The 22,917-nt window shown below is 39.6% G+C and overlaps 1 protein-coding gene across 6 annotated transcripts in view; it reads right to left on the minus strand.

Annotated features, from left to right (window-relative positions):
* Nucleotides 1-96: 96 nt before the first annotated feature.
* The window catches only part of LOC124013136 (protein FAM131B-like), a 27,594-nt gene continuing 4,773 nt past the window's right edge, over nt 97-22,917 (minus strand). The window contains exons 2-9 of one of the 6 annotated variants that reach the window (XM_046327323.1): nt 15,396-15,430; nt 13,097-13,132; nt 12,393-12,495; nt 10,918-11,142; nt 10,663-10,803; nt 8,177-8,505; nt 2,727-2,975; nt 97-797 (exon numbers count right to left, since the gene is read on the minus strand). In XM_046327323.1, the coding sequence (XP_046183279.1) occupies nt 582-797; nt 2,727-2,975; nt 8,177-8,505; nt 10,663-10,803; nt 10,918-11,142; nt 12,393-12,495; nt 13,097-13,132; nt 15,396-15,430 (1,334 nt within the window). In that variant the 3' untranslated portion in view covers nt 97-581. Of the gene's footprint in view, nt 798-2,726; nt 2,976-8,176; nt 8,506-10,662; nt 10,804-10,917; nt 11,143-12,392; nt 12,496-13,096; nt 13,133-15,395; nt 15,434-22,917 lie in introns of all 6 variants that reach the window. The other 5 variants (XM_046327324.1, XM_046327322.1, XM_046327327.1 and 2 more) reach the window with 5 other exon arrangements.

Genomic DNA, 22,917 nt, shown 5'->3' on the forward strand with positions numbered 1-22,917 from the left:
GGCTACTTTGAAGAATCTCAAATATAAAATAGATTTGGATTTGTTTAACACTTTATTGGTTACTACATGATTCCATATGTGTTATTTCATAGTTTTGATGTCTTCACTGTTATTCTACAATGTAGAAAATAGTTTTTTTTAAAGAAAGAAAACCCTTGAAGGAGTAGGTGTTCTAAAACTTTTGACCAGTATTGTATATATTATTACTTTGTATACATTTGACTATTAATGTTAAATTACTTTCAAAAGCATGCACTTTCTTTTGGTTGTCTTGTGATTCTCTGTAATGCACTGATCTTTTCACAGCGTCCTTTTTCTTTCTCTATACTCCATTCTTTCAATTTTAATTCATTAGTTCAATAGTACTGCAAAACAAGTCCTCACGTTTCTGCAAAACGACAGATTTTGTCTTTAAAGTTCCCTTTTATCATTGTCGTGTCCAATACTTTCTCCTCCAGGAAAAGTTGTTCTGTTTTTTCTCAGTCCCAGAGTGGGTAAATAGCTGGATGTGGAGTAGAATAGCTTGATTGGTGGATTATGGATAAGTATATCCTGTTTGTCACTCTTTCTGACTATCCCCCTCAATTGGTCGCCACGGCAACAATAGACCCCTTGGCCACCTCTTCGTCCTTCTCCTCCAACGATTGGACAATGCAGGGTGTGACCACAAAGGGTATGCGTTCTGCCATTGGTTCTGGGCGTGCTAGTTGTGGACCAGTGCCTCCAATCGGGGTGACGTCTTCTCTAAGCGGGGACGGGGTCAAAGTTGGTTCTAAGGTTAACGTAACCTCATCGTCCTATGAAAACAGTAAATGGATGGTTTACTGACTATACTGTACTTACCAAACTGTGGGGATCAGTCAAGAGGAACTACCTATGGGTACATCATAAATCCATAACCCATGTATTACCTTTGAACGACATCTTGTGGCTGGAGGACTTGTAGTAGCCAGGACAAACATAAAATCAATAAACCATAGTACCTTTTTTTTGGCTCATTCAATAGTTTTACCTGATAAAGTAGAATCCTGTTCAAATCTCATGTTAAATGTACCATTTATATTGCTAAAATATGTATTTTTAAATACTATTGCTGCTTCCTGTTGTCATGGCTTTTTGATATATGGCCGAGTGTCAAAATACTAAATTCACCAAACTGAGGTAAAAAAAAAAAAAGGATGTGTATTTCCTGAAATTCTTTTGTGGTTAAAACGTTAGTCTGTGTAATGTAGCAACACGTTCTGTTCACCATAGAGAACTTAGCGTAATACAGTGGCTTGCAAAAGTATTCACCCCCTTGGCATTTTTCCTATTTTGTTGCCTTCCAAACTGGAATTAAAATAGATTTGGGGGGGGGGGTTGTATCATTTGATTTACACAACATGGCTACCACTTTGAAGATGCAAAATATTTTTTATTCTGAAACAATATTACACACACACACACCTTTTGCAGCAATTGCCACTGCAAGTCTCTTGGGATATGTCTCCATAAGCTTGGCACATCTGGCCACTTTTTTTGCCCATTCTTCAAGGCAAAACTGCTCCAGCTCCTTCAAATTGTATGAGTTCCTGCTGAAAAACATCCCCACTGCATGATGCTGCAACCACCATGCTTCACTATGGGGATGGTGTTCTCGGGTTGATGCGAGGTGTTGGGTTTGCTCCAGACATAGCATTTTCCTTGATGGCCAAAAAGCTCCATTTTTGTCTCATCTGACCAGAGTACCTTCTTCCATATGTTTGGGGAGTCTCCCACATGCCTTTTGGCAAACACCAAACATGTTTGCTTATTTTTTTCTTTATTAAGCAATGGCTTTTTTTCTGGCCTCTCTTCCGTAAGCCCAGCTCTGTGGAGTGTACGGCTTAAAGTGGTCCTACGGACAGATACTCCAATCTCCGCTGTGGAGCTTTGCAGCTCCTTCAGGGTTATCTTTGGTCTCTTTGTTGCCTCTCTGATTAATACCCTCCTTGCCTGGTCTGTGAGTTTTTGTGGAATGTTCAAAGTTTCAGATATTTTTATAACCCAACCCTGATCTGTACTTCTCCACAACTTTGTCCCAGACCTGTTTGGAGAGCTCCTTCATCTTCACGGTGCCGCTTGCTTGGTGGTGCCCCTTGCTTAGTGGTGTTGCAGACTATGGGGCCTTTCAGAAGAGGTGTATATATACTGAGATCATGTTACACTTAGATTGCACACAACTCAACTTTATTTAACTAACTATGTCACTTCTGAAGGTAATTGGTTGCACCAGATCTTATTTAGGGACTTTTCAGTTTTTTAATTTGTAGATTTAAAAAAAAAAGTTTTTCATTTCACTTCATCAATTTGGAATATTTTGTTTATGTCAATTACATAAAATCTAAATAAAAATCTATTTAAATTACAGGTTGTAATGCAACAAAATAGTCAAAACGCCAAGGGGGATGAATACTTTTGCAAGGCACTGTATAACATCATTACATATGTCAAAGTAATTCAATATTTGAATACATTATGATAGTAAATGTACCACACTCACACCTTTTTACAACAATGACAACAACAACAATTTATTTCTTCCTAATTGAACCATGCCTACTTGTAAGGCCTGCTGTTTATATTGACAATGCTTAGTACCATTAGGCATCAATGCATATGATAATATAGATGATATCTAAAACATTACAAAAACCACGAGTCTTAAAATGTTCTTTAACCACATTTTCTTCAACCACATGGCTCACCTTAGTCTCCTCCTCTTCCTGTTGCTCTGAAATGCATTCGCTCTCCTCCTCTGGCTCCTCCCCCAAGGTCTCGACCACACCAACAACCATGTCAGCCATTGGCCCGCTCATGTGTCCGACAATCTCCACCTGCGCAGAGCCCCACAGGTCAGCCAGGCGGGGATGAGTGGGCAGGCCTAGACTGTGAATGGTGCTGTTGGGTGTGGCTTGGAGGGAGTGGTTTGCACTGTGTAGTCTGTGTTCCATTGCCTGTAGATTAGGGAACACAGTTCATTCACATTTTTTCATGACACAAAAAACAACATAATCAAGAAACCTCCCCATGACCCGATAGCTCATGGCTAGTGGGAGGAATGAGTCATCTGTTGCTCTTGGCTACAATTATTTCTGTATTTAATTAGTAGGACTGGCATTGGTAGCATTACATTAGTAGTAAGAAGGTTAAAAACATTACATACATTTTTTACTAATAACAAGTGGCGATCCGTCATTCAGGGCAGAGCCCCACCTGTTTTGAGACCCACCAGTTTTGAGCCCCACTTGTTTAGCTAATATTTTTTGTCCTGTCTTGCATGTTATTTTGGTATTTATACGTGTCACATATCAGTTTGCAAACGATGTTAAAAAAAACATTGAGTTAATAAAGGCCATGTGTCAAAACACTAACAATACTAACGTTACCAAACTGAGGTAAAAAGGATGTGTATTTCCTGGAATTATTGTGTGGTGAAAATGTTAGTCTGTGTAATGTAGTAACACGTTCTGTCGTGGACTCTTTTTTTTGCTTTCTTGAGTAAGGCAGCTTCAAAATGCAGGTGTTTCAGCCTAGCTCAGTGCTTTCTGTGGTGGTGAGGCAGCCAGCGGAAAATATGGAGCGTAAGGAGGGTTAATGTTCTCTAGTTGCACCGTGATTGGCTCAGCATTCTGTCACTCATGGGGACACTATGTCAATGCCAAATCTACAGGGAGAGCTTGAAAATGCAAGCCCCTTGGGTACTCCATATAGTTACATTAGAAGTGCCCATCCAAGAAGGTGGTCATTGGCCACAGACAAAATTACGTCAAATTATGTTATATTTACAGTAGCTTTGATTGGACTGACGTCATACATTCAAAATCTTAGCTAGCAAGCTAGCAGTCATCATAATGAATCAAGTTGACAATCTACTGGCAAATCCTTTTCAATCCTTGTCATATGAAGAGAAATTATGAAGAGAAATTCTAGATAAAACGTAGCGGTGCTCATCAACCATTGGACATAAACAGTACACAACAAGTTGGAAATTGCAAAATGGAGTGGTTTCGAAGGAATCTGTGGCTAACTGCAACCATTGCAAAGGAATCCCTGGCCTGCTATTCAGTGGAGTGGATGTGTGGTCCAAGTCTGGGTTTAAGGGTCTCTTTTCTAAGCTTCAAAGGATAATCACTCAACATTGGCCACGCAGTCAATCTAGCATGACTTCTGTTGCATTCAAAACAACTGGAAACTTGGAACTGGGAAATCTCAGACTTCAGTGAGTTCAAGAAAACTGGGAAAACATGTTTTGTACGGTCATTCAACTCAGAATTCCAAGTCGGGATCTCGGGCCTCTTTCTAGAGCTCTAACCTGAAGATCAATTACGTCATGATTCAACCTTTAGATGGTGGCAGAGAAGAAGGGTGACGTTTTACGTGTTCCTATCTGTTAAAAGATTTGTTAAAGGTTTAAGATAAATGATTAAAGAATTATACCCGGAAACTTAACCATTAGGTATTAGAGGTTATGTAGCATGGACAAGGAGTAATTAAAAATAATCAACACAGGTCCAACTAGGTTGGGAAGAGAGGAATGTATGAGTGTCCCGAAAGTAAACAAAGAGGGGCCTTAACCTATGTTTGAACCGACCCGGCTATAACTCTGGGGAGATATGATAGGACAGGGAGAGCCCCTCCAGGGTTCCCTTATCTGGGGGGGACTGGAACTGTCAGCTGGGTAGTGATCAACTGTGGTGAGAATTGTAGCCTAATGTTAGTGTGTTTGTATGTGTGTAGGTTAAGAGAATGTTATAAAAGGAACATCTTTGTACAGTATATGCACAGGAGAGCTCTCGCTAATAAACTTGGATTTGACCAATTGTGAGCTGGGAATTCTGTCTGTTTCATTTAAAACCAGAACTTTACAAACTCTGGTTTGCAGACCTATATGGATAATTGAAATTTATGAACATTGATTACAAAATTCTATATCACTATCCAATTGTGTTTTTTGTGTAACTATGTATTTTTGTAAATAACAACTGGTGCACAATATCTAAGGAAGTCTCGAAGTTTTGCTTACCTGAGGTAGAATATCTCATGATAAGCTGTACACCACACTATCTACCTAGAGAGTTTTCATCTGTATTTTTTGAAGCTGTGTACATACCACCACAGACTGAGGCTGGCAATAAGACCGCACTCAATGAGCTGTATTCCGCCATAAGCAAACAAGAAAACGCACACCCGGAGGTGGCGCTCCTACTGGTCAGGGACATTAATGCAGGGAAACTTAAATTGGTCTTACCAAATTTCTATTAGCATGTTAAATGTGCAACGAGAGAGAAAATATACTCTGGACCACCTTTACTCCACACACATAGACACATACAAAGCTCTACTTCGCCCTCCATTTGGCAAATCTGAACATAATTCTATCCTGCTGATTCCTGCTAACAAGCAAAAATTAAAGCATGAAGCACCAGTGACTCAATCAGTAAAAAAGTGGTCAGATGAAGCAGATGCTAAACTACAGGACTGTTTTGCTAGCACAGACTGGAATATGTTCCAGGACTCCCCTGCTGGCATTAAGGAGTACACATCAGTCATTGGCTTCATCAATAAGTGCATCGATGACGTCGTCCCCACAGTGACATACAGTACATACCCCAAACAGAAGCTATGGATTACAGGCAACATCCACACTGAGCTAAAGGCTAGAGCTGCCGCTTTCAAGGAGCGGCACTCTAACCCAGAAGCTTATAAGAAATCCCGCTATGCCCTCCAACGAACCATCAAACAGGCAAAGCATCAATACAGGACTAAGATCGAATCGTACTACACCGGCTCTGACGCTCATCGGATGTGGTATGGCTTGCAAACCATTACAGACTACAAAAGGAAGCACAGCTGAGAGCTGCCCAGTGACATGAGCCTACCAGACAAGGTAAACTACTTCTATGCTCGCTTCGAGGCAAATAACACTGAAACATGCATGAGAGCACCAGCTGTTCCAGAAGACTGTGTGATCACACTCTCAGCAGCCGATGTGAGTAAGACATTAAACAGGTCAACATTCACAAGGCCACTGGGTCAGACAGATTACCAGGATGTGTACTGCGAGCATGTGCTGAACAACTAGCAAGTGTCTTCACTGACATTTTCAACCTCTCCCTGTCCAAGTCTGTAATACAAACATGTTTTAAGCAGACCACCATAGTCCCTGTGCACAAGAACACTTGGTAACCTGCCTAAATGACTACCAACCCATGTCTGTAGCCATGAAGTGCTTTGAAATGCTGGTCATGGCTGACATCAACACCATTATCCCAGAAACCCTAGACCCACTCCAATTTGCATAACGCCCTAACAGATCCACAGATGATGCTATCTTTATTATACTCCACACTGCCCTTTCCCACCTGGACAAAAGGAACACCCATGTGAGAATGCTATTCATTGACTACAGCTCAGCGTTCAACACCATAGTGCCGTCAAAGCTCATCAATTAGATAAGAACCCTGGGAATAAACACCTCCCTCTGCAACTGGATCCTGTACTTCCTGACGGGCTACCTCCAGGTGGTAAGGGTAGGTAACAACACATCCGCCATGCTGATCCTCAACACAGGGGCCCCTTAGGGGTGCATGCTCAGTCCCCCCTCCTGTACTCCCTGTTCACTCATGATTGCACCAAGTCTAGGTCCAATAGCCTTCTAAACAGCTTCTACCAACAAGCCATAGGACTCCTGAACATCTAATCAAATGGCTACCCAGACTATTTGCATTGCCCCCCCTCCCTTTTACACCACTGCTACTCTCTGTTGTTATCATCTATGCATAGTCACTTTAATAACTCTACCTAATGTACATATTACCTCAATTATCTCAACTAACCGATGCCCCTGCACATTGACTCTCTACCGGTACACCCCTGTATATAGTCTCGCTATTGTTATTTTACTGCCACTCTTTAATGACTTGTTACTTTTATCTTTATTTTATTTTTTTACCTTGTTTTGTTCAGAGTTCCCAGTTGTCTTGAAAGCGCAATAAATCCAGAGAATGCCAGACATTGTAAACAAAGTTTGATGCCAAAATTTGCCCACGAAAGACCGCTGCACCATCTTCCTGTTCAAGTTAGCACAGCACAACAAGGTGAGTCCAAAAATGTATTGAATGCTGCTGCATAAATGATGCAATATGCCAGGGAGATATGTATACTGTAGCTAAGAAAGTCATTCTAAGTGTATGTCATGTGGTAAACTGTTAGTAGCCTATGTGCCTCACCCTAATAATTTGATCCTTTTTCCCCTCATAACGTAGCCTATTGTTCTGACTTGGTGGTGCACATGTAGCCTATAGCCTCTTTTAGAGAAATGTTATCAAATATTGTAAGAGCTTTCATTGTCTACTTTTATATGCCCTACTTTTTTATCCTACGGTTCTGACTTGGTGTACGGGGAGAATACTGTAAGAACGGCCCATGTTCTGAATTCTATCGCTGTACATTTCAAAATTGCTGAACAAATAGTTATATTGACTATGTCTGTCCTAGCTCACTCATTAATGTCTTAGTCAAAATGACGGATTGCCTCTTATCTGCTCGTCATCCCCTTATGCCATCGTTTGAACGTATCAATTGTCAGTAAAAAACACATTTGTTTAAGCTATGTTTTTTGAAAGGCCGTGAATGAGGCTGAATGAACTGTTTCGTTACAAGACAAGGCTCCGCTGATAGCCAGGTGTAGCAGTTGTAAGGTGTTGGGACTCTGCTGTTGGGACAGCATTGTGTAGGCCATAATATTTTGTGGGCACTGTTTGTCACCACTATAGTCCAATTAATGCATTGTTCAGTGTTGTTTTGTGTAGTGGCTTTGCTGGCATGCATCTAATTATATTTATTTGAGTTTTCCCCACCAAGATTTACATGTTAAAATCACAACTGCTAATAACACTACCGTCTCAGCAAACTGCTAACATACAATGGTTGTCAGTTAGACAGTTCCATGTTGTACTGTATTTGTATTTCATTAGGATCCCCATTAGCTGTTGCAAAAGCAGCAGCTATTCCTGGGGTCCACACAAAACATGAAACATAATACAGAATGACATAATACAGAACATCAATAGACAAGAACAGCGCAAGGACACTGAAACACTCACTCCACCAGGTAACAGTGATCTATGAGGCAGTCCAGTCCAGTCTGTCTCACCTGTTGCTGTTGGTAGAGCATTAGCTGCTGGTGCTGGTACAGCTGGATCTGCTGCAACTGCTGGAGCTGCAGCTGGCTCTGCTGCTGCAGGGTGAGCTGTTGGGGCTGCTGCTGCTGCTGGATGTAGCCCCCCACATTGTCCACATCACCGTAGCCCTCACCGGGCGTCCCTCCTCCCCCACCTGCCATGACGTAGGCGGCCGGCGAGGCCACGCCCGAGGGGTCGTTGCTAATTGGCTCCCAGGCGTCGGAGGAGGAAAGGCAGTAGAGGCCCTGGGCTACGTAGGTGTTGGGCCATACGTCGGCTGAGGAGTGATGCATCGCCTGGTCTGTTGTGTTAGGAAGGGATGAAGTATATGTTTACATTTTGGATTACATACAAGATATACACCGAGTGTACAAAACGTTAAGGACATCTGCTCTTTCCATGACATAGACTGACCATGTGAATCCAGGTGAAAACTATGATCCTTTTTGATGTCAGTTGTTATATCCACTTCAATCAGTGTAGATTTTTTATTTATTTTTTATTTCACCTTTATTTAACCAGGTAGGCTAGTTGAGAACAAGTTCTCATTTGCAACTGCGACCTGGCCAAGATAAAGCATAGCAGTGTGAGCAGACAACACAGAGTTACACATGGAGTAAATAATTAACAAGTCAATAACACAATAGGAAGAAGAAAAAAAAAGTGGAGTCTATATACATTGTGTGCAAAAGGCATGAGGTAGGCGAATAATTACAATTTTGCAGATTAACACTGGAGTGATAAATGATCGGATGGTCATGTACAGGTAGAGATATTGGTGTGCAAAAGAGCAGAAAAGTAAATAAATAAAAACAGTATGGGGATGAGGTAGGTAAAAATGGGTGGGCTATTTGCCGATAGACTATGTACAGCTGCAGCGATCGGTTAGCTGCTCAGATAGCAGATCAAGGGGAGGAGACAGGTTAAAGAAGGATTTGTAAGCCTTAAAGCAATTGAGACATGGATTGTGTATGTGTTCCATTCAGAGGGTGAATGGGCAAGACAAAATATTGAATTGCTTTTGAACAAGGGCATTTTAGTAGGTGCCAGGTACACCGGTTCGAGTATGTCAAGAACTGCAACGCTACTGGGTTTTTCCCACTCAACAGTTTCCCGTGTGTATTAAGAATGGTCCACCACCCAAAGGCCATCCAGTCAACTTAACACAACTGTGGGACGCATTGGAGACAACATTGGCCAGAATTCATGTTGACACCTTGTAGAGTCCATGCCCTGACGAATAGAAGCTGTTCTGAGGGCAAAACGGGGTGCAACTCAATATTAGGAAGGTGTTTCGTTCTGTATACTCAGTGTGTACTGTAATCTCAGAGCACAAAGCAGAGATTTTTGATGTATCACAGAGTTAATTTTAGCTTTACAGCAAAGGCCCTTGAAGTAGCAGTATCACCAGATATCAGAAGATATTTACAGCAGTATCACCATTTCAACCAGAAATGCACTGGCAACTTACTTAATGCTCAACATATCGAAAGGTGAAAATTAAAGCTTGCTTGACGATGAGCAAACCGTGTCTTAGTTATTACAATGTCTATACTAAGCAGATTTGATTTGGTCTCTGACTTGATAATAGCAGAGAATAGGCCCATATGGGGCTGTTAATGAGAGCAAGGCTAAGTCCCGGTGTTAACTGACAAGCTCCCCCAGGGTCTTCTGTTACAACACAACACTACCCAACCAAACACCCCAGGGCCACAGCTGCCATCTTGACTTTCTCCGCAACATTTCTTCATACAGCCCTGATGCACCTCTAGCTGGCCTGTCAAATGGAGTGGAAAGGACATCAATCAAACTGGAGTAAATAAGCTCAATCGAAGTGTCTGGAAGCCTTCTACAGTAAAATATGGAGCAGCACAGTCCAGTCCAGAGTGGTTGTGGAGCTCACAAATCAATTACGATCCCTCTTCACAACTAAATAAGAGCTAAGATATGTGGTTTTTGCATTTGGAACTAAAATAGTTGTTTAAAAGTGTATGCTTAATTTAGTATACATGTTTGTTTTTATTCATTCATTAAAAAGCTGGAATCCATAGCGGTGAAACTGCAACAACAAATATGTTACTTCAAACAATGAACACGGTCTCTTCCCCTCGGACATCATTGCACACCGTTGCACGCACCACAGAACAACAGAGTACGTACTTCCATGTATTTTTTTACCACGATGCCGGATGCTCATTTCCTCAACAACAACAAAAAAACATGAACAAATGCCCCTGGGGCGGCGAGTGTCGCTGTTGCGAATCTCAGCTTGAAATGCTATGCTATCAAACGTTGCCTGTACATCCTTCTCAATTTCACAATACAGCACTGTGGCATTGGACGACCAGATTCAGTGAGTGTTGTTCATTGAGATTTAGTTTGCACTTTAAAAACTAAAGGTCTAATAAAATGGCTGCCCTATTTGTAGTGTGTTGTGGCCATGTTTGTAGTCCTGTACCTCTGCTGGTGATGCTCTCCTGGTTGGTCTCACTGAGGTGGGCCACGCTGCCTTGTTTGGAGCCAGCACAAAGGCCATCTTCCTCCATAGATCTCCAGCCCAGCAAAGTAGCCTCCGATAAGGCAAATTGTGCCATTAATCCTGGGAGAAGCAAGGGGACAGACTTTGTAAACAACGTAAAATACATGGTTCCAAATCTAATTTATTGACATGTTGATTTGTTTAATTTGAATTGCTTCTTCTGTTCACTCTTACCTGCAGTGAAGCGGGCCTCCTTTTCTCCTTCACTGAGTTCACTGTACATTTCGCTCTCTATCCGCCTCTCCTTCTCACGTTGCGAGGTTGGGATTTTGGTGACCACAGCCCCTTCAGTCCCAGTGGATGGTGTGTTCCAGCTCTGCCATTCGATCATGTGAGCCACTTTGCCCGAGGCCATGGCAGTGGGCTTAGTTACTTTATCCTTCATGGAACGGGACACGCCTAAATAAAGAATAGAGGGGGGGGGGGGACACTGTTTCACAACACATTCAATTTGTGAATATGGCACCTCCCATAATGGATTTGGGCTTAGGAAGTGAAATGGGCTGGGAACTGTGGAAAATGCTTAATGGCTTGTGTTTTCTTTCTGGGAGGCAACGGTACAGTAGCCGAATATAAATTTGGTACAAAGTGGCTTCTTCCTCTTTCATGCATGTCTCTCAGGAGCTATGGATGGTTGGAGATTGAAGGGAGTGTAGATGGGGCTTGCAGCATTATTAGAATCTGTCTATTTACTCGTCAAGGCTTGTTGACTTGATCAATCTTTCAGTCGTCTGTGGTGAGCAACAAGGGTGAAATACAGAACTTATTGTGCCACATTAATATTCTGAGTCTTTACTCATCAAATTAATCAAGAAGATGAGATTCATTAGACTTTAAGCATTTGTTTGTAATTAAAATGTGAAAAAAAAGTTATCTTTGTTTTAAACGTAATTCTCAAAAGGCCCCACTGCAAATCCTTAATTAAAGTGCAAATATCTGACGATAACAAAGGATGTATTCATTCAGAGTAAGTAACAATAAAAATCGAATTAAATCAATTGAGTGTGAACTGAATCCATTGGGCAATAGCAAATATGCTGGGATGAATGAAGCCTTGCTGATTTATTAGTTAAATCAGTTAAAAAATATTGTTGTTCTCATAAAATGCAAATGTTATTCATAAAGGAATATTCATTTTAGATGTGTATTCAATGTTATCCAAAGTTATTTTGAGAGTAAGGAAAGTGGTTTTGGGGTCTTTATTATTCCAAGGTCGATATAATCTGACTGTTAAACACAAACACGATATCAATCAAATGTACTTCAACTTCACCAGACACAACCACAACACAGTTGTATGGCTCTGTGCACAAACAAGCACAGAGCCATAAAACTGCCTTGCCACCACAATAAACAATCACCACCACCACAAATACCACACAAATACCATACATTTCCCAGCATGCCTGTGGAGTTGCATTGTGGTTTCTGCACTTACTTTAAAACTTGTATATATATATTTTTTTAAATCTGATTGGATTCCATCAATTGCCCATAACCGGCCATTGATGTGTGCATTAGGTATCAATGGGGAGGCAGGAAGTGAAACAGGAAGGGCACCCACAGGGGCGACCATGTTGGCTCCATCTCCTCTTCCTGTCTGGAGCCAACATGGGGCTGGTTTACCATCTACCAGGACAGACACACACCTGACACACCTGTCAGTGAGGACTTAGCCAGAGCACCGATCCCATAGGCGTTGGAGTTCCTCTTCAGACGAGGCAGGATGGAGGAAGTGTCCTCCATAGAGAGCTGTAGAAAGGGATGAGGGGAGGAAAGGAATAAATCAACAAATAATTGCGGAGGGGAAAAGGGAGAGGAATGACCAATTGTTGTGAGGGGTAAAACAACATTGTTGGTTGAGGATTAGAGATGCGATAAAATAAAATAGGGGAAATCCTGCTTAACAAATGATCAAATACAACTACCACCATATTAAGCAAAAGATACATTACATTATCCAACACAAATCATATCAGCACTTTGGTTAAACCAGCGATTGTCAGCACAGTAGTATAGTAGTTCACTGTGCAGTCAGTGTACTGTACCTGTAGGGCCTGTGATTCATATGATCGATACATAAAGGAGCATCATGCTAGCAGCTAGCGTTAGCTACTGTAGATGAGGTAAGATTATTACAGCTTGTTATCTCCCAGCCTGAGATACTATGTAACACAGGCAGTACAGTAGATTAGCAGCAGCGCTAAGATAGAGAGATGGGGAAAGAGGGAGGGAGGGAGGTGGGATGAGGAGAAACTGAAGGAAAAAAAACGTTGGCTTATCTACAGACAGAGAGAGTCAAAATACGTGGCGGAGGGGAGGAAGAAGAGGACGAGATTAGCACAGGACTTACATTGATTCCTTCCCAGGAAAACTCGGCACGCCCATGCTGAGAGAGAGAAGGAGGGAGAGGAAGAAAACCAGGAGAGATATAGGTATGTTTGTAGAGGAGCCAGGAAAAGGGAACGCAACAGAGAGGGGATAGGATTGAAAGAAGAACACATACAACAACAACAACAACAACAAAACGGACAAATAAGGTGTGTAAAAGATACACAGGGTGAAACCAGTAGTCGTAAAGTAGTAAAGATTTGGGTGGCGGGAGGAAGAGAAAGCATCTGAGTAAAGAAGGTGGAATACAAAAAGTGCAAGAGAGATTTGGATGATGCGGACGATTGAAATACTGATCAATTAAAGGATAGAATAGAGATGAGAATCCACTGTTTGTATGTGAATAGATTCTCTCATATCAGCTTGACCATAGGCTTTGGAAACCAAAATAGAAAAACTACTGTTTATTGACATTGATGTCAGTGTTTGTGTTTGTAATGCTTCCCTCGCAATAATAGGATACAACTCATTATTCATACTTGAATAATATCTTATAGTATCATACTACATCCTAATAAATAGGACAATCCATTACATAAATGGTGCCACTTGTGAGGGAAAATCCCTGCATAAAATGGTGCCCCGTGTGAGGTCATTCTCCTACAATACTCTGATTCGATATTCACTTCATTAGAAGAAATTACCCTTGACCACACACCCAAATTGGGGGAAACAAATAGTATTATCCATTTACTCTCATTGTAAAAGAGCTAACTTCCTCGTTGATTTGTTGTTATACAGAAATATCAAAACATGCAGAAAGATAGCTTAATCAGGTCAAAAATCCCGACCAACGGTTCAAAATGCTCCAACATAGGGAATTAGACCCTGCGAGAAGAGCCCTGTAGCTTCAGGCTATTTGGCGTGGGAGAGTGGGAAATTGTGGGAACCCGGTGTCTAAGTAGGCTACACGTAGCTATGTGTGTGGAAAACACTTTTGTCACAGATAAGACATTTATCTCGTTTAGTATAGTCTGCATGTTTGTGTCGTTGGTCTTGTCCGGGCCGGTAGCTACCTAGCACTCAAGTGGCTGCTAGCGCCGTCATAAAAAGGGGCATGAGGGAAGCCCCATGTTGTCACGGTGATTAAGCAAGCCCCATGAAGTCCAAGCTAGACGCCCAGAGGATTTTTGCTTTAGTTGGGATGGATAAAAAGAATCCCACAAAATGTTGAATTATTCACCGAAAAAAAGTGACTGTGGTCAGTGCTTGCTCTTTATTTATGAGGGCTTGCGGTGTGGGGCTTGTCACTAGAAATGATTTATCATGGTTAAAATGTGCATTAACAGGAAGGGCAAGCAAGAGCAGCACGGCGTCAGTGTCCTTGGAACTTCTTCTGCCAAGCAACAGGCCCAGTGATTTCTGCGAACAGGTTTTCCCTGATGAAACACTTTTGTCTCAATCGGCCAATCAGACATCGGTGGTCTTATTGTTGCCATCAAGCTCTGGTCAGTCCAGAGGAGTGCATACTGTCTCTCTAACCGCATGTGTTATGAGGCTGCTGGCTGCATCTACCTCAGCTCAGCTGCCACTGCTGTGTTGACAGATTTCTGAAAAATAGGTGACCCCTGGCCAATCCACATCCATCCATCATATCCAGAACTATATGGGGTGAACCTTTTTTGTTGTTGTTGCTTGTCAGACATCTAACAGAAATGGAGATGGGTTGTCCCACAAAACATATTCAAAGAGCATATTAAGTGTAGTAGAATATGTAGCCTCATGTCCATGTTTAAACATAGCCTCGTGTCCATGTTTAAACATCCGTGTCGGTCTTGTTGGTTGTCATTGTGTAGGGTCTTTGTGTTGTTTTAAAAGACCCCATTGTGTATTGCAATTCAGCCGTGTAGCCTCTTTAAAGGGAGAAAAAGTCAACAGCAACAGTGGTAAAGAGGTAAGATGGATCGTATGCTATGTCCCCGGAGTGGGGGATTATATACAGTACATAATGGTTTGGGCTCTCGAGACCTGCTCCAGTGGCCTTTGTGAGAAATTCAATATAAACCATCTCCGAGCAACATTATATCATTGCACTCAGTATAGGGAGCAGTGTGAGCGAGACACGCTCAGTTTCACTACTAGATATAATCAAATAAAATAAAACATGAAACTACACTTTTCCTCAATGGCCATCTTGGCTCAAGGACCCATTGGACATAAAGAAGAAATGCACTCGAGGGTAGAGCTGGAATGGTGTACAATCCAGACAAATGACATTTCACTTCAGGGGGATAAAACGTACATTGAAATGTCATCCATACCTGCTCCCCATCTTTCCGTACAGGAACAGCGTCCGCTGCTGGAAAAGACACAAAGGAAAAGAACTGAGAGAAGAACATGAAGCCAACCTCATGCAACCTTTACTGAGTCGAGCTGACAGCATCCTCGAACATGTACGCTGACGTTCAGACAAAGCACTAACATTGTACGATTACTTGCACCAGCTGTTAGCGTATTCGGGGAAAACGAGCATGTCATCATTGGCCACGATCTTTAGGTTGCTGATTGTGTTCAAGAAGATCTCGAATGAAACCTTTGTGTGGTATATAACGGCATTGTCATTAGGATGCATTTGATAGTAAGCCTACTAAATCATGCATTGAAAAACTGTTACGTTTTTAACTTAGTGTTAAACTAGTAGTAAGACATATTATATTATTATACCTAAAATACAGAAAATACAGTAAAGTAATATTACAGTGGCACATACTGTAAATTGACACTGCATCGCGTGCCCTCTTCTCCACACAGAAATAAGCTAAAAAAAAGGTCCTTAATTGAATTCAAAATCCTTAAAACACTTGTCTGTAATGTTCTATATCCTAACATCTCACTTTAATAGTTTTAACAGTTAAAGTGTCATTTAAAAGGGCAACCCACATAAAGGAACAGAATCCATCACAAAAGGGGAGTTCTGAATTGAAACTCGTGACTATCTAAGGGCCCCGTCTGAATGTGGACCCTTTAAACACTTGAAAGTGTCCATTAAACAAGCAAGAGCCAACATGAAAGAAAGTCAAATTGAGATCTAAGATTTGAATTGAAACACTTCTCCTCTCTTTTAACTACAGCTGAGTTGACACCCGGGGGAACCTGGAGGCCATTTCCCTCCATCAGACACACCGGAGACCTCCACAGCTGATGGAACTCCAAGATAACCGAGGGAAAATGAGTGTGAGGAACAGGTGGAAGGTCTCGAAGAAAAACCAGAAAGGATGGCATGGAGGGGAAATAAACGGAGGGTTTACTGAGATGGGGTAGAGAAAAAAAAGGACAAAACTTCGAGGAGGATGGGGCGTTCCAGTAGACCAATATTTTAATGGTAATCAGTGAGTTTTATAGCATGTTATCCTGCACCGTAACCAATGGAATGAGAAGGTGGTGAATGTTTTATTGTTGGTGTTAAAAGAATCTTTGACTAGATTATTTTAACACTGAATTGTGAATCGTGTCCACAGTTGATAAGACTTCATTTGTTGTTGTTGTTGCCACATCTCACCACCTCACGTGTAAGATCTATCCATCTGTAAAACCACCTCACGTGTAAGATCTATCCATCTGTAAAACCACCTCACGTGTAAGATCTATCCATCTGTAAAACCACCTCACGTGTAAGATCTATCCATCTGTAAAACCACCTCACGTGTAAGATCTATCCATCTGTAAAACCACCTCACGTGTAAGATCTATCCATCTGTAAAACATGCAAATAGAAAACAGGCCCAAACACACTCATCTTAACCCCACACTTGTCTCCCTGGCCTGTCAAGAGGTCTTCAACAGCTTGGAGTAAACAGCTGTCATCTAACAGCTCGGAGTAAACTAGACAGACATACCTCTTGACCTTATAGAGAACTAAGCCTCCTCCACTCTGCTGTGGAATTTGTCTCGTTGTAGAGAATTTTCTTTCCCGCATTCGTTGTTGAACAAAAGTCAGATACTGAACCATGTGAGAGGAGAGGTAAGGTCTCAAACGTCACAGGAGCCTTATGATACAACTGTACAATTACAAAGGTGGGGGGGGAGCTTTGTTCCCAACCAATTGTGTGGGCTGGGGGAAGGGTAGGACTATGTTCACAAAGTGGGCGAAACGGCAGGGGCTTGCCGCTCGCGCTGCACTGAGCGAGTTCCGTTGCGGAGCATTTATCCTACTGTGACCGACCGAGCGGAAGCCAGAAGCCGGCGAGGGCCGTCAAAAGCAATAGGCGGGGGAAGGGAGCATTGTCAGACACTGCCGCGATCACCTCCTGACAGATCTCGTGGTTCGAAATGTTTGGGACCATCATCATCTGTCTTTTGCGATCGCTTGGAGCCGAGTGGGGCGTCTTGGCGGTGACACACAGTGGCTGACGTGCGCCTTGACACTGATTCAGGGTGAAGGGCAAAGTCTGACTCACCTCAGCTCTAGTACCAGTGCCGAAGGGCGTTCTAGCGGGACACCGCTACATTGTTTAATTTTTTTTTTAAACTGTTGAGATACCACAAACACTGTCAACCTAATTTTGGGACCCAAAATACATACCCACTGGGCACAGAAATCAACGCAGCATCTCTTCCATGTTGGTTTAATGTAATTTCATAAAAATTAGTCATTTGATAGTAGATAGTTCTTTCAAACAGGGTGTTCCCAGTGGGTAACTACGAGGTAAAAAAAACTATTCCAAGCTATTAATGGCAACCAAGTCACTGGATATAAAATGACCAAAACAACATGCTACTAATTCAAATGGTATGTCTCAGAGATTAAGTGAACACTTAGCCACCCAAAGCCATTGATGCCCAACTATAGCACAGCCCATGCTTCTCTCTGTCTTCCTTCCTCCCATCCTCTTCCCTCTCTCTCCGAGCCCCTCTCTCTCTCCCCTCTTCACCTATGCCCTCTAGCAGTCTTCCACACTAAAGGTCAGTACAGTAGCAGCTCAACCGTGACCACCTGTCAAGCAAGCTACACCGACCAGTCACCTTGGGCCCATGTCCGTCAACCTTGCGAGAGTCGTCAGTCAACTCCCGTCATCAGCCATGCGGTGTGTGTGAGACACGGCGAGTGTACTCCGCTCAATACAGAGCATCCGTCAGTCAGTCTGTCAGCACTTTTAAAGAAATCAATATTGGGGGGGGGGGGGGCAATTCCTGTGTAATGCAATATCTCATAGACACTCAATATAACTGAATAACAAACCAGATGAGTGATGTTAAGTAGTGCACAACAAGCAACAGCATGCTTCAACAGATTGTTGTGTGTGTTTGTTTCTGGGTAATTGAAGGAGACCTATGTAAGAAAGTGACAGTTTCACCAATCACATGAACAGTGTGGTAGCAGAATCAGAATTAGTTGGATAACATTCATAAGTAAGATGTTTTATTTACATAATAATGCTTATGTGAGATATGTCATTAGAATGTCTTCTTTTGGATAATATTGTTGGCAGTTTGCAGTGTTATCCCTTCTCTGCTAGGGCTTAGTCACTAGGGGCCCAGAGAGGGGAGAGGTCAGGCTTGTCTTCATATGTCAATATATCTGTTAAACTATGTGATGCTATGAATAATATCAGAAGGGGAGGAGGACAGAATGGAGGCTTGTCTTCTTATGGGAATGTGTCTGTAACTATTGTATGTCCCCTCTGAGGTTTCCCTTATCTTAATTTAGTATATGACCTAAGAGGTTCATTGTCTTTTCTGATCTTGTCCAGGAGGGGTTGTATTTGAGATGGGAGTATCTAGAATTGACAATTGATATATGCCATTGGATGAGGTAATGTTTTGGTCCTAAGTGGTACCAAGAACGGGATTAGAATCTCGTCTAAAGAGACCAAACTGAACGATAATTTATAGCTAATGCTGTCTGGCTATGGGATACTCCTCTCTCAATTAAAGTCTTCCTTTGTAATGTTCCTAAGATCTGTGTTTCGTCATGTGAGTTGAGATGGGTATGGCTTGACTATAAATGATGCTAAGAACTGTTTTATAAAGACTCTCAGAGAATTCATTTATAGACACTGAATTGATCTGAGAGTCAAAAGGAGCTATGGTGAAGCTCATGTAATTAAAGATGGACTTTATAATATAACTCTGACTTGTGTGTGGTTTGCTCTCATTATTTGGTAATACAGGAAATTACCACAACAACACACACTTTCAGTACAGATTAGAAACATAAACACTTTCAGTACAGATTAGAAACATAAACACCTTCAGTATACAGAAACATAAATACTTTCAGTATACAGAAACATAAACATCAGTATACAGAAACATAAACACTTTCAGTATACAGAAACATAAACACTTTCAGTATACAGAAACATAAACACTTTCAGTATACAGAAACATAAACACTTTCAGTATACAGAAACAGAAACACTTTCAGTATACAGAAACATAAACATCAGTATACAGAAACATAAACATCAGTATACAGAAACAAACATCAGTATACAGAAACATAAACACTTTCAGTATACAGAAACATAAACACTTTCAGTATACAGAAACATAAACATCAGTATACAGAAACATAAACATCAGTATACAGAAACATAAACATCAGTATACAGAAACATAAACATCAGTATACAGAAACATAAACATCAGTATACAGAAACAAACATCAGTATACAGAAACATAAACACTTTCAGTATACAGAAACATAAACACTTTACAGAAACATAAACATAGTATACAGAAACATAAACATCAGTAAACATAAACATCAGTATACAGAAACATAAACATCAGTATACAGAAACATAAACATCAGTATACAGAAACATAAACATCAGTATACAGAAACATAAACATCAGTATACAGAAACATAAACACTTTCAGTATACAGAAACATAAACATCAGTATACAGAAACATAAACATCAGTATACAGAAACATAAACATCAGTATACAGAAACATAAACACTTTCAGTATACAGAAACATAAACATCAGTATACAGAAACATAAACACTTTCAGTATACAGAAACATAAACACTTTCAGTATACAGAAACATAAACATCAGTATACAGAAACATAAACACTTTCAGTATACAGAAACATAAACATCAGTATACAGAAACATAAACACTTTCAGTAACATCAGTATACAGAAACATAAACACTTTCTTATACAGTATACAGAAACATAAACATCAGTATACAAAAAAACATTTCAAACATCATCAGTATACAGAAACATAAACACTTTCAGTATACAGAAACATAAACATCAGTATACAGAAACATAAACACTTTCAGTATAGAAACATAAACATAAACAGAAACATAAACACTCAGTATACAGAAACATAAACACTCAGTATACAGAAACATAAACACAGTATACAGAAACATAAACAAACACTCAGTATACAGAAACATAAACACTTTCAGTATACAGAAACATAAACACTTTCAGTATACAGAAACATAAACATCAGTATACAGAAACATAAACATCAGTATACAGAAACATAAACATCAGTATACAGAAACATAAACACTTTCAGTAAACACTTTCAGTATACAGAAACATAAACAGTATACAGAAACATAAACAGTATACAGAAACATAAACACTTTCAGTATACAGAAACATAAACACTTTCAGTATACAGAAACATAAACACTTTCAGTATACAGAAACATAAACATCAGTATACAGAAACATAAACACTTTCAGTATACAGAAACATAAACACTTTCAGTATACAGAAACATAAACACTTTCAGTATACAGAAACATAAACACTTTCAGTATACAGAAACATAAACACTTTCAGTATACAGAAACATAAACACTTTCAGTATACAGAAACATAAACACTTTCAGTATACAGAAACATAAACACTTTCAGTATACAGAAACATAAACACTTTCAGTATACAGAAACATATACAGAAAAACATAAACACTTTATACAGTAAACACTTTCAGTAGAAACATAAACACTTTCAGTATACAGAAACATAAACACTTTCAGTATACAGAAACATAAACACTTTCAGTATACAGAAACATAAACACTTTCAGTATACAGAAACATAAACACTTTACAGTATACAGAAACATAAACATTTCAGTATACAGAAACATAAACACTCAGTATACAGAAACATAAACACTTTCAGTATACAGAAACATAAACACTTTCAGAAACATAAACATCAGTATACAGAAACATAAACACTTTCAGTATACAGAAACATAAACACTTTCAGTATACAGAAACATAAACACTCAGTATACAGAAACATAAACACTTTCAGTATACAGAAACATAAACACTTTCAGTATACAGAAACATAAACATCAGTATACAGAAACATAAACATCAGTATACAGAAACATAAACATCAGTATACAGAAACATAAACACTTTCAGTATACAGAAACATAAACACTTTCAGTATACAGAAAAACATAAACATCAGTATACAGAAACATAAACACTCAGTATACAGAAACATAAACATCAGTATTCACAGAAACATAAACATTTCAGTATACAGAAACATAAACACTTTCAGTATACAGAAACATAAACACTTTCAGTATACAGAAACATAAACACTTTCAGTATACAGAAACATAAACACTCAGTATACAGAAACATAAACACTTTCAGTATACAGAAACATAAACATCAGTATACAGAAACATAAACACTTTCAGTAAACATACAGAAAAACATAAACACTAATACAGAAACATAAACATTCAGTATACAGAAACATAAACACTTTCAGTATACAGAAACATAAACACTTTCAGTATACAGAAACATAAACATCACTTTCAGTATACAGAAACATAAACACTTTCAGTATACAGAAACATAAACATCAGTAGAAACATAAACATCAGTATACAGAAACATAAACATAAACACTTTCAGTATAAACAGAAAAACATAAACACTTTCAGTATACAGAAACATAAACACTTTCAGTATACAGAAACATAAACACTTTCAGTATACAGAAACATAAACACTTTCAGTATACATAAACACTTTCATTATAAAACATAAACACTTTCAGTATACAGAAACATAAACACTTTCAGTATACAGAAACATAAACACTTTCAGTATACAGAAACATAAACACTTTCAGTAAATACAGTAAACATAAACACTTTCAGTATACAGAAACATAAACACTTTCAGTATAGAAACATAAACACTTTCAGTATACAGAAACATAAACACTTTCAGTATACAGAAACATAAACATATACAGAAACATAAACAATACAGAAACATAAACTTTCAGTATACAGAAACATAAACATTATACAGTATACAGAAACATAAACATTTCAGTATACAGAAACATAAACACTTTCAGTATACAGAAACATAAACACTTTCAGTATACAGAAACAAAACATATACAGAAACATAAATACTTTCAGTAAAAACATAAACACTTTCAGTATACAGAAACATAAACACTTTCAGTATACAGAAACATAAACACTTTCAGTATACAGAAACATAAACACTTTCAGTATACAGAAACATAAACATTTATCAGAAACATAAACACTTTCAGTATACAGAAACATAAACATCAGTATACAGAAACATAAACACTTTCAGTATACAGAAACATAAACATCAGTATACAGAAACATAAACACTTTCAGTATACAGAAACATAAACACTTTCAGTATACAGAAACATAAACATCAGTATACAGAAACATAAATACTTTCAGTATACAGAAACATAAATACTTACAGTATACAGAAACATAGGTACAAATTAGAAACATTAACAGCTTCA

The sequence above is a fragment of the Oncorhynchus gorbuscha genome, linkage group LG24 (genome assembly GCF_021184085.1).
Source record: "Oncorhynchus gorbuscha isolate QuinsamMale2020 ecotype Even-year linkage group LG24, OgorEven_v1.0, whole genome shotgun sequence".
Lineage (NCBI taxonomy): Eukaryota > Metazoa > Chordata > Actinopteri > Salmoniformes > Salmonidae > Oncorhynchus > Oncorhynchus gorbuscha.